Raw genomic sequence first — 13050 nt, forward strand, 5'->3', positions numbered from 1 at the left:
ACCTACAATAAGTTGATTTTAAGTGAAGGAGATTACCCTCCATAATGTGGGGGCGCCTCCTCCAATCAGCCGAAAGGTCTTAAGAGCAAAAACTAAGATTTCCCCAAGAGGAAGAAATTCTGCTTTGAGACTGTAACATGAACCCCTGTCTGAGTTCCCAACCTGCTCTAAAGATTTCAAACTGTCTGACCCCCATAATCTCTTTAAAAAAACCCTCGGGGCGCCTGGGTGGCTCAGCCGGTTAAGAATCCGACTTTGGCTCAGGTCACCATCTCACAGTTCGTGAGTTCGAGCCCCGCATCGGGCTCTGTGCTGACAGCTCGGAGCCTGAAGCCTGCTTCCGATTCTGTGTCTCCCTCTCTCTCTCTGCCCCCTGCCCTGCTTACACTCTGTCTCTCTCAAAAAGTGGATAAACATTCACCAAAAGATTAAATACATAAATAAATAAATAAATAAATAAATAAATATCCTCCTCTCTCTCTATCTCTATCTCCTTGCTCATTGATGCTGTTTCTTTGGCGAACCCCGACTGACACAGGCAATCATTTTCAATGTCTGGGGACTGGGGGGCAGGAAATGTGTAGCTGGGGTAAAGCCTACCCCTCCACTCCCCATTTCAGTCACTGAAGAATCGAATCAGCCAGGTTCCCCCCTGACCCCCATATCTTGAGGCAGAGTCTGTGATCACCAAGTGCTTTCTCTGGAAGACCCACACTATGTGTAGGTGGTGTAATTTTGTGAGACAATGACTCCTCCTCATGTACCCTAAGGGTACAGTTTGGAGATGGAGTGGTTGGCATGAGTCTACCTTGAAATAAGAGAGGAGCTTGCTTTTACCGTAACTCACCTCCATTCTGGCCAGTGACTCATACTCAAAAATGGACCTTGGCTTCACATCCAATGATGGGCAACAAATGGGTATTCATGTGCCTTAAGGTAAAACATCTAAGGCATGATTATCCTGCTTTGTCTCTTTCGACTAACCTATCGGATATCAGAACTGATCATACTTACTGTGCTGGCTTAATGTAGTTTTAAACATATTTCATGCAATGAGTTGGCTCCTTAAACATTTTTCTTGATAAAAGGTGAACTGAACCAAATAATCCAAATAACCAGAAGATTTCCGATTTGTTCACATTGAAATATTTCCCTGACACGAGAAGAAATAAATGTTCATTCATTGGAACTCTGAATGGAAGTTCTAAAACACAAAAACAAAACCCAGCAAGTTGAGCCCAGTGAGGGAGGACGAGATTCAACCACAGTGAGTTTCCTGTCTGTAGTCTAAAGACCCCTTCATGTGGGAGCTCTGGAGAAGGTGCAAGGGCCGCGTAGGAACCACATAAATGTTCACAGTTTCACCAACTAACTTGTCATCTTGATGACAATCTGCCTTCTGCTCCAGAAAGAGCAGCCTGGCCCTGGGAGCTGGTGGTCTCAACCCATCTAAGCAGCCATGTTGTGCCCATGACTTGGAGATGGTCCCAAGATCTTAAGCCAACTTAGTCGTAACTCCTTTTCAATGCAAACTTCCCAGGATCACACTGTAACCTGAGAGCATTTTCCTTAAATATTTTGGCAGTAGACACACGCCTGAATCAGCGTGTTTTGAACATGTGTTTTGTAGATTAGGAAAATTCAGTTGGTAGTGAAGCTGTTGAAGGGCGTATGGAGATTTAAGGCAGGGCTGTGGAGGTTTTCCAGAGCTTTTGTAGACCCACAGATGAGAAGCAGTTAGAAAGATGCTGTATCTGAGCTACCTTGTACCACGTTTTATAGTGATATTTCTGGGTTTGAATGCCTTGCCACACATTCTCTTTTATAAACACAGAAAGCTCAACCTTTTAATGAAGATGTCTTTTGAAATCTATGTCTCCATTAGCGCCAACATAATGGCTTCACCAAACCTCAGTCTGCTGTGTTATGTGTATGTGTACCTGCTCCTGAGAAAAACGAGTTAACCTTTGTGTCGTCAAAGCTGGCAAGACAGGGAACAGGTAGAGGATGCCTGCAGCACAAATATGTTGGGAGTCTTCATCGGCTAAGGCTTTTTTCAGTTAGGGAAACTGACACCATTTGTTATAACAAACAAGCCCAAATTTTGATGAAAAATGCTCTCTTTCTAATGGTCTGATATAGAAGTGATGGAGTGGAGAGGTCCTAGGACTCTGGCTCCCTCCATCTAATGGGCCTTCTATCACCATGGGCTTCAGGATTCTCTACTAGATCCTTCGTATTTGGCTGGGAGACGGGTAAAGAGGGTGTTCATGCAAACCTCTTGTGGGAGGTTTTGGAGGCCGGGTCTGGAAGCGTTGTGCCCGCACACCTGCCCATGTTCCATTGGCCAGGACTCAAGTCATATGTCCCATCTAAGTGCTTGGGGGCTGGGGAATGTAGTCAAGCAGTGGGCCAAGGAAAATGAGGTGACACATGGGTTCTTCTGGGCATTCATATTCTGTACCACAAGCTGAAGGACAGGAAAAGGCAGAGCATGAAAAGGTACAGAATGGAAGTAGGAGACGCTAATGTTTCCATGTTAGTGGATCATATACAAACACCATACTGAACATTTCTCATAGGGCAGAATGCCTCTGTCTCTTCCACACCCTGCATAATACCAGCACATCTGCGAAGTTAATACTTTTGAATTGTCCAGGGTTGTGTTTTATCCGCACTTGTCAGGCATTCCACTTGGTGCCTACCTGCCCCTTGTCCCCTCAGGAATTTAGTCTAGAGTTGGGGGGGGGCAAGTTGTCAAATTGATGTTTAAGAGCTTACAGAGGGGCGCCTGAGTGGTCAGTCAGTTAAGCGTCTCACTCTAGATTTCAGCTCAGGTCCTGATCTCACAGTTAATGGGATCTAGCCCCACGTCGGGCTCTGCACTGTCAGCACAGAGACTGCTTGGGGTTCTCTCTTTTCCTCCCCTCCTCTCTCTCTCTCTCTCTCTCTTTCTCAAAAATAAATAAATAAACTTAAAAAAAATTTAAGAGCCTGCAGAAAGTCTTTCGTGCCTGGAAAGAAATGACTAAAGTTTTAATTAACACTTAATCATGAAAGTTTTACATTCACAAACTTAACTTTTGTAGGTTTCTAAGTTGAACCTGAATATCATTTTATGCTACTTTTAGTAAAAACTTGAACAATCTCTTTCAATTTGAGTGTTGATTTCATGCACAAAATACTAAATGAAGTCACTCTTAATAGAGAGCCCCACACACTACTGGAGTCTCAGACAATGCCACTGGAGGTCAAAGAGGGACACTGTGGTGTCTCCACAAGGGAACATTTCACACTGTTTATGCCCTTAGTTAATCACATTTCCAAGAAAACACTTCAAGTGCCTGAAAGAGAGCTTACTTTGTGTGTGTGTGTGTGTGTGTGTGTGTGTGTGTGTGTGTGCGCGCGCGCGCTCGCAGGCATGGGTTTAATTTTCATTAATAAGAGTTCTGAGTACAAATACATCTAACTTGACATTTAGAAAAAAATGAGTCAGGGGCATCTGGGTGGCTCAGTCAGTTGAGCGTCCAACTTTGGCTCAGGTCATGATCTCACAGCTTATAAGTTTGAGTCCCGCACGGGGCTCTGCGGTGACAGTTCAGAGCCTGGAGCCTGCTTTGGGTTCTGTGTCTCTGTCTCCCTCTACCCCTCCCCCACTTGTGCTCTGTCTCTCTCAAAAATAAATAAACATTCTTTTTAAAAATTTAAAAAAGAAAAGGAAAAAAAAGAGTCATTTTCTAAGATTTGTCCGCAAAGAAAAACCTGTTCTGTATGTTTTAATCTCTCAATTTTGATGTTTAACACCATAGTGCTTCTAAGTTTATCACTTAATTTTTGGTTTCATTTAAAAAATTCTAGTTAAAGAGACTAGAAAACATCAGGTAGAGAGGAGCAAAAGACTAATTAAAATGACCTGCACATAAAACTTTACTAAACTTTTTTAAAAGGCTTTAAGGGGCACCTGGGTGGCGCAGTCGGTTAAGCGTCCGACTTCAGCCAGGTCACGATCTCGCGGTCCGTGAGTTCGAGCCCCGCATCGGGCTCTGGGCTGATGGCTCAGAGCCTGGAGCCTGTTTCCGATTCTGTGTCTCCCTCTCTCTCTGCCCCTCGCCCGTTCATGCTCTGTCTCTCTCTGTCCCAAAAATAAAAAATAAACGTTGAAAAAAAAAAAATTTAAAAGGCTTTAAAATAAAACAAGCCAAGATTAGAATACTTGGGCAGAAAAATTACCAGCTGTGAACAAAATAACATTCCAAAAAATATTTTCTCAAGAACTGCATTACAAATAATATTGTTTTACATAGATTAAGAATGGCTTGCCACATACTAAATGTTTATTTATATCAGATATAAAAATCTCTTTAAAAAAACTTTTAAATATAATTTAGCACCTTTGAGAGATTCTGTTCCCAGTAAATGGCAGGAACACACTTTAGAAGCTATCAGGTAGCGTATCTTTTTAAATAGAGACCTAGCCAGGTAAGTCTCATTAAATAGATAGCAACGAGATCTTTGTGAGAGCACGTAAGTTCGTCACAAATCCGACGGATCAACTGACAACAGCAGGTTTGGGTTTTTTTTGTTTGTTTGTTTGTTTTATGTTGTCTATCCAAGGGTGCCTGGGTGGCTCAGTTGGTTAAGCGTCTGACTTTGGTTCAGGTCATGATCTTGCGGTCCGTGAGTTCGAGCCCCGTGTCCAGCTCTGTGCTGACAGCTCCGAGCCTGTAGTCTGCTTTGGATTCTGTCTCCCTCTCTTTGCACCTTCCCCACTAGCACTCTGTCTCTCTTTCTCTCCCAAAAATAGACATTAAAAAAAATTGTCTATCCATTTTACAAGAGAACGTTCCAAGAATAGAATTTTATTTTGCCTAGCTTGGACCAGAACCTACATGTGTATTAAAAGAAGCCCAGTTAGGAAACAGAAATATCTTACTTAGTCAAAGATGTGTTTCAACTAAGATAAGGAAGATGGATTTTTTAATATATGGATCCTGCACAAGGCACTTTTCTTATTTTATCTTATTTGTATGGCTTCAGACATCAAAAATATTCATAGAGAAATTATTCATACACACACACAGCAAAAAAACCACACAACCAACCAACCACACCCAAGCAACTTACTTTCTAAGTTGATGGTGTGACACAAGAGGTCAGAATTAGCCCTGGCTGCTACCTTTCTTAATTTCCATCATCACACGAAATTTAAAATTAAGTCCCAGGTAAGAGGGCATTGCACCATCTAAGAGTTGAATGAAGAGAGGCTCATAGCCACCATCATTCCGGAAAGACCCACAGAGCCCCTTTATGGGACCAGATGCTGAGAAACAATCTACCATGACAAGAGCTTCTTCGTTCACTGGAGTCCATATTTCCCTCCTGCTATATCTTAAGAGACAACTGTTATGTTGTGAAAAGAGCATGGGATTTCTATAGTGGAAAATGAATTGCCACATGGGAAAGGTGGCCAGATAACTCCCTGAGTTCAGGGCAGGGAGAATCTTTCCTTGGCCTCTGGGAGTTGTCTGGCCCATGCTAAGTGCCTATCAGGCTCTGTCAGAACAGACCCTCCCTCGGTTTAGGAAGGACAGGGTGGCCACTGTTGTCCACACTGAGGTCTCACAGAGGTCAGGATAACACTGTAGTGATCCAAATCCTACTGGCTACCTCGCTCACCAGGCAATACGAGGAACTAATCACAGACCTCAGGGATCCCATCTGATCTACAAAAAGGAGGCAACACTTTTTTTTGGATAATGTTATGTTTTTGCGGAATCAGTACCACAAACGGTGCTGGATCCCTGGAACTTTCTGGGAATGTAGGAGATCCAGAGGTAGAGATTGGTTCCATTGGAAGCTGGCCAGGAGGACAGAGACAAAGACAAAGGATTGTAGTGCAGCCAGACCCCCAAGCAGGGGCGGCGGGGGGGTGGGGGGGGTGGGTAGGGGAGCAGAAGTGGGACCCTGGGTCTTCCACACGCTTTCTGAGATGGACCATAATCGATTAAAAGTTCTCAACAGCGACGAACGTGTTAGGACTGAGATGGAGTTTCCTAGTGGTGGGGGTGGGGGGTGGGGGGCTCATGAGTTCCCGCATGAGGCGTGAACAGCAGAGTTAATTCCAAGACCTCACAAATGAAGATGCTGGGCTGCATCCTACGGGCCTTGTGCTGATGTTCATTTACCTGGATTGAGAGCCACTTAGAGATCCACAGGGAAGGCAAAGGAAAAATGGATATGGTGGATGCTCATTTTGTGTTCTTGTGACAGGGTACACTGTCACGGGGAGGGAGGGAGGATGAGCAAAAGGACTGAGGCCTCCAAGGTCGATGACCTGCAGCCTCTAACCCCGTGCTGTCCAGTACAGAGGCCATGGCCACGTGTGGCCCCTGAGCACCTGAATTATAGCTAGTCTGAACTAAGATGTACTGAGCACATCTATACCAGACCTGAATACTTAGTGACTGTAAAACAGCTCATTAATATTTTTATATTGATGGCATACAGAAATGACAGTGTATTGCATATATCTGGATTAAGGGCAGCATATTATTAAAATTAATGTAAAATAAACTAATCACCCATTTCTTTTCACTTTTTAAATGTGGCTACTAGGAAATTTGAAATTACTTGTATGGCTTGTAATATATTTCTATCAGGCAGCGCTGCCCTAAACCAGGGGGAGGGAGAACATTCCTGCCCCCAAATCTCAGATGGGTGCTTGGTCCTCATGGCAAAGATCAGTTTGGCAGAGAGATGGGGCCAGCTGGCAGACAAAGGGCAGGGGCCAATTGTCAGTAAGGAGTGTCATTTGGTGTAGCTGGGACCCTTCTTCAGCACCCGGGACCACCGGTGTACTTGGGAGGGGCTGGGGATCTTCCAGCAAATGCTGGGAGCATCTGTTTGGCACTGGAAGACTGGCACTGTCTCACTGGGGCCACGGCCAACGTGTGATCCATGTGTCCCATATTCACTGGCCTCCACATAGTCTGTTAGAGACGCACCTGCTTCATGTGTTCAAGTGTGGTGAGAACGATGCGGTAAAATCCCACGTCTGTCAACCCCATGGAAGCAGATTTTGCAAAATTCTAATTTTTGCTTAAATGCTCTAATTTTATCATTGGCAACAAGTCCTGTGAGTCGCCCTCTCGAAGCTGTGGGCTCCACTCCCTCCATTTTAAGGAAAGTGTCTCCAAAATCCTCAAGTCTGAATAACCGTGGTTTGTCTCTCTTTCTTGTGCGTGAAAATCGCGCTCCGTGAGAAATGTGGTGAGTTTAGCTCCCAACTCAAGACCAGCACCCAGTGCTCTTTCTGGAGTCAGCTGGAAACGGGTGTGCAACAAAAGCACCTTACACACACTGCCATTTCCTCGCACAGAATAATAAAAAGATGGCTGCTCACAGATTGAAGTTTAATACAATTACGAGTTTTTAATGCTCCATCAAGATTATTCTCTTTTTAAAAAAAAAATGTTTAGTTTTGAGAGAGAGAGTGCAAGCGAGTGAGCTGGGGAAGGGCAGAGAGAGTCGGGGACAGAGAATGTGAAGCGGGCTCTGCACTGACAGCAGAGAGCCCAAGGCAGGGCTCGAACCCACAAACTGTGACATCATGACCTGAGCTGAAGTCGGACGCTATGATTGTAATAATCATCGAGATCATTCTTGTGACTTGGGCTTCTAGTTCCCATGAGTTGATGGCAGCGAAGAATAGAATGGATGCTATGTGGTTCCTGCTAAATCACAGCAGTCTTTGCCACCGTTGTTTTTGCACCCTGAGTACAAATATCAACACCGTGGAAAGGCGGATCACGTCTTCTGCTTCCTCCTCGTGGGCACCCTGAACATATCTTGACGATTCCAAGGGGTCCGCGGACCACATTCAGAGCTGTGCCCGCTGAGGCCAGTGGGGGATGCCCACCGCTTACCTGGTCATTGTGACCTGAGAGGAAGGAGGGGGCGGCTCCCCGGAAGAGATTCAAAGTTCTCATTTGGGTTTTATAAAGATGAGCCAAGTGAATGCATAGTCCGTGGCCGCACAAGAACACCTTCCATGCCATACTTACCTTGCGTACTGCTCTGCAGCAGACATTTCCTAAAACCCTTTCACAGAACAGTGAAGGGCCCGCTGTGTGCCAGGCCCTGTACCGTTTTTCTTCGTCTGCACGATCTCACTTAACCCGAAGTGGTCCTTTGAGGGTGGAGACTAATATCAACCCGATTGGCAGATGAGGATACTTGTGGCAGGTAATTCTTCACCCAGGAGGAGACACCGTGGAAAGTAGCGGAGCTTGGACTCCATCCCAACTCTTAACTAGATCACGATCCCAAAATGCCACACAGGAATGTCACCTGTGTCATTAAATATATTGAAATAAATGGATGATTCTCAATTAAAAAAAAAATCATCGGTGGACATTTTCATCCAATGAAATCTAGAACAGAAGCCTAATCTGTACAACAAACCAAAGCAAAGTGGCTAGCTCAAGGCTGGAGGAGATCTGCGGGGTTGAGCAGACTCAGGTTTCTCCCGTCCTTGGGTCTCCCTGACGTCCCTTGGAGGAATGAATAACTAGGACTCCCAGTACCCTAGGGATAGGGTAAGCATCCCAAACCTACGAGTTTGATCCCTGCTCCTACAGCACACCTTTTAAAGATCTGCTCCATTTAGTTTGCAGGTCGCTGCATTTAGTCTGTGCAGGTCGGAAGTTGTTTTCCAAAAAGCCCTGCGGGGAGGTGGCCGGCATGGAAATCTATACTCCTTGCTTTAAATAAGCATTCACAACAAGTTTTCCTTTGCGCCCCTTGTAGTACACTTTAGAAGTGATGTATACAGGATACAGCCACAGCATTCCAGAAGCTCATTCCCAGGGTGAATTACAATGTGCAGCGTGGGAAGGACCCTGGGGCAGAAAAATGACGACCCGCCTGGGCCTTGGTCTGGCCTCCTCACACATCCCAGATTTTAGACAAGTTATTCTCTCTGTCTGGGCATCAGTCATGGCATATCATTGCTAGATTGGTGAGTCAGGATAAGAGGTGAATCCTAACCTATATGAGAATTTGGAAATGCCCAAAATGAACATGGCGGGAAAAATACCATTTTGCATATTATTTCAGGTTTGCATGCACTGCTTGGATTAATTGTAAGGTTCTTTTTATTTGTAAAATATTATGTAAATGTAGAATTACCAAAGAATAAGTTGCATTTGTGGTTCCAAAAAATTAAGAGTGAGCAATTTCAGTGTAACGTTTTATCAGTAATTACTAATGACCTATACGCTGGTAAATATCAAGGTGTCTTGTGAGAAACCGAAAACTCAAAAATGGCAACTGTCTGATTCCACCACTGCTAAATAGTAAGTCAAAAATATTTGCCCTCCATTCTTTGCTTCTGTTTAGAGCCTCATTAGCTTAATGATTTACCTACCTTAAGAAATAGAAATAAAATGATAAGAATACTACATAGAGGTACAATGATTTGTAAGCATATATAAAATTTATTTTCTAAACATACATGTTGTGTTTTTACTGTAAAAGTAACCTTGCTATTCTTTTGTGACTTTTTCCCCCAGATATTGTAAGAAAAATTCTACAGAAGAAGTTTGACCTCTCAACTGATTATGAGAAGGTAATTTTTATTGATACATTTGTTAGTAAAAATAAGTATGAACAAAATTTTGGTTGACTTGAAAGTAAATCTTTAAGCAATCAGTTCACCTGTGAACTTTGTAATTTTCTTTGACTAAGAACTTTTATGGAATATTGAAACATCTTATAAATCCCCTTTGATTTCTAAAGCAGAAATTCCAAAAGTAGCATTTGAAAAAACATTCACCTTTTAAGCTGTATGTATTTCTGTATTTAAAAACTGAAATTTCCTTAAGGGAAGTAATGGGGTAGGGTTTTTTTAGCTAAGGGAGGAGAGAACTCCCAGACTAAGTAGAATTGTTTGACCATTTCTAGAAACAGGGATGTGTACTTTGTTTCAAAATACAGTTTGGTAGGGGCGCCTGGGTGGCTCAGTCGGTTGAGCTTCCGACTTTAGCTGAGGTCATGATCTCACGCTCATGAGTTCGAGCCCCGCGTCGGGCTCTGTGCTGACAGCTCAGAGCCTGGAGCCTGCTTCAGCTTCTGTGTCTCCCTCTCTCTCTCTGCCCTCTCCCACTCATTCTGTCTCTCTCTCAAAAATAAATAAAAACATTTAAAATTTTTTAAAAAATAAAATACAGTTTGGTAAAAAGCAGCTTCACATTGGAACAGGTGTATTGAGAGCTCTGTGTGTGCACTTGCCTGGGCTAAGGATAAGGAAAATCGCCCTTGATCTCAGGAGGCAAAGAGCCAGATGGCAGAGACCATACTTGATTGTTTAAAGAAGTAGAAGGAGAAGAAGGAAATAAGTAGATTTATAAGTAACAGGAAGAGGAACGTAGGTGAAAAAAACGTAATTCTGACCAGGAGTTCTTGCATGAAAGGTGATTGGGGGGCCTGTTGTAAAAAAAAGAAGAAGGATAAGCAGGGCTGGAGCAGGTGGGGAGGTGGCTTTGCTGGCATCCGAGTCTTCGGGGACCACGGGAGCCACCAGGACAAGGTGTGAAAGAGTGGAGAGGAAGGAAAGGCGGCCTGGGACCCTGAACGCTCGCTAATATGAGCAGATGGTATTTTCAGAAAGTATTAAAGGACCTTGTGTGCCTCTGCTGAATACCAAGGTGTTGCGCATTCATTCTGTTTGCATCTGTGATGGATTACCCAAACACAAGAGTGTCCTTTGCTTTTGGTTTACGATGAGTGCAGGTTGCCAGTGAAATAAACAGATGTGTGTTGTACTGAAAGTTAGGATAATTAAAAAAAAAAAAATAGTTGAGGGGCGCCTGGGTGGCGCAGTCGGTTAAGCGTCCGACTTCAGCCAGGTCACGATCTCGCGGTCCGCGAGTTCGAGCCCCGCGTCGGGCTCTGGGCTGATGGCTCGGAGCCTGGAGCCTGTTTCCGATTCTGTGTCTCCCTCTCTCTGCCCCTCCCCCGTTCATGCTCTGTCTCTCTCTGTCCCAAAAATAAATAAACGTTCAAAAAAAAAATTAAAAAAAAAAAATAGTTGAATCTGTCAGGCTCTTAGTCCTGAAGGATTAAGTACTTTGTCCTCTCCTGAAAGTGGTTATCAAGAGAACAATAAAAGCAGACACACGGGGGACATTCTTGAATGGCCAGCACAGCAAACGTGAATGACAGCGTCCCAGTGTGGTGGGGGCAATGTATGGGGAGGGCGGTGATCTCTCGCCCAGTGAATGGTCACCTCAGATGCTGTGGTGACAGTGCCTCATATTCTCAGTTTGCAATAAAGTGATACCCAAGAGAAAACAAATGCAGATGCCAAAGAGGAAAGCCTTATCTAAAGACCATTTACACGAATTAGTTTCTCTCTAGCGCTCACAGCCTTCCCTAGTACCGTGGAAAAACATTTTCGCTATGAAATGCCCGTGGCTTCCTATGTCTCCCAAACGTGGTTGCCGATGTATGCCTGCCTCCCTGGGCAGAACAAAATGACCGTTGCTTGTATATTGATATCGAAAAATAACGTACCATTAGCAGCCTGGCCCGAGTGCCAGCTAGTTCTGCCAAAGAATGGGTGGGGATTGCGCTTCACCTGGTCCAGGCCTCGGAGGATGGGGTCCTGAGACCTTGAGGTGACTCTGGGCACCTCAGCCACTACCCGTGGCGAGATTCTTAGTTGGGCCAGTCCTTTATGGCTGGCTTGGTATTAGATTTGGAGCTCCTGTGAAATTGGGGATCTCCCTGGTGCCTGATTTCCTCTCCACCTCAGGTGCCTTTGCAAATGGACCAACACCATTGGCATGGGGGACAAGTGCACTGAGTCCTCATGCATGACCTGAATTCCCCCTTCACGTGGGATCGGGTCACGTTTTCCACTGTTGTCCAAGAAAGAGGGATTTGGTTAGGGAGAGACACTGGAGAAGCCAGACACCTCAGGAGGGGGGCTCTCTGATTGCTTGTAGTCTGACGTATGCCGGCTGTGTTGGGTTGGAGTCCTCTGAAGCAGACCCTGAGTCAAGGCCTCGCGGTCACGTCATTGGTTTGGGAGGTGCAGGGGACACTGGCGGGGAAGTGGAGAGGTAACACGAGGGAGAGAGGGCAGCCTGGAAAGGGTGTGGCATTAAGCCACCGGCCACGGGACGGCTGAAGCTTCATCCTGTAGAATTGCCGGGGCAATGATGTAAAACCCCAGTGTCCAAATTAGTCCCTGGGAAGTGTGAGGGAGCTGAGGTTTCCGGACTGAAGGGGCACAGGTTAGGGGCAGTGTGGGGGCAGAGGACTGTGTTAAGCCCTAAGCACTTCTGACCTGCTGTGGTACCGGAAAAGGCCGGCAAGCACAGAGTGAAAGATGCCGGTAGCTAGAAGCTTGAGGAGGTACATGGAGATGATTGAGGCCTGAGAGATATGGGAGCCCCAGCAGCGTCTTCTACACTGACCGGTGCCCACTGGCTTTGTAATTACTGCACTCGCAGGTAAGGTCTGTCCAGGTGAGGGGCCCTGGGGAGTCTTTTCAGCTTTTGTCCTGAGTCGAGCATTTCCTCTTCTGGTGAGTTCTCAGATGGCGGAGGAGCCTGGGCCGCGGGGTCAGTGACTTTCCAGCTGGGTGTTCTTTTAGTGAACTCTCTTCAGAAGGAGGTTCAGAAGCATTCAGCTGACCTTTTGCTCCGAGCGCTGGGCCCGACTTTGGGAGGGAAATAGGACTCCTTTTCACAGAACTGCCTCCTCTTTATACTTCAGCTGAAAGTTAAAGGTAATATTTTAAGATCCTTGGCCCCTTCTCCTCCTTGACATTTTTTTATGTACTTCTCTCTTTCATGTATTCATTTTACAGAGTGCTGGCTAGGAGCAGTGCGTCGCAGGGGACAGACTTGCGAAAGTGTGGCCATTACTCCACCAACTCTCAGCTGGTGGAAGGGAGGTTATGGGATAAGAAATACGCATGGATGTTATGGGCTGAATTGTGCCCCCAATTCATCCGTTGAGGTCGTAATCCCAGCACCTCGG

General features: G+C 45.2%; 1 protein-coding gene across 12 annotated transcripts in view; it reads left to right on the plus strand.

Annotated features, from left to right (window-relative positions):
- The window catches only part of PROM1 (prominin 1), a 137885-nt gene that overhangs the window by 59743 nt on the left and 65092 nt on the right, over positions 1-13050 (plus strand). For all 12 annotated transcript variants that reach the window (XR_015250568.1, XR_015250567.1, XM_086705390.1 and 9 more), the window contains one exon: positions 9573-9628. Coding sequence is in view for 10 of the 12 variants with exons in the window: in XM_086705390.1 (XP_086561516.1) it covers positions 9573-9628 (56 nt within the window). In the remaining 2 variants the exon portion in view is untranslated. The remainder of the gene's footprint in view (positions 1-9572; positions 9629-13050) is intronic.

This window comes from Puma concolor, chromosome B1, assembly GCF_028749965.1.
Source record: "Puma concolor isolate L17-30 chromosome B1, mPumCon1.1.hap2, whole genome shotgun sequence".
NCBI classification, from domain to species: Eukaryota; Metazoa; Chordata; class Mammalia; order Carnivora; family Felidae; genus Puma; species Puma concolor.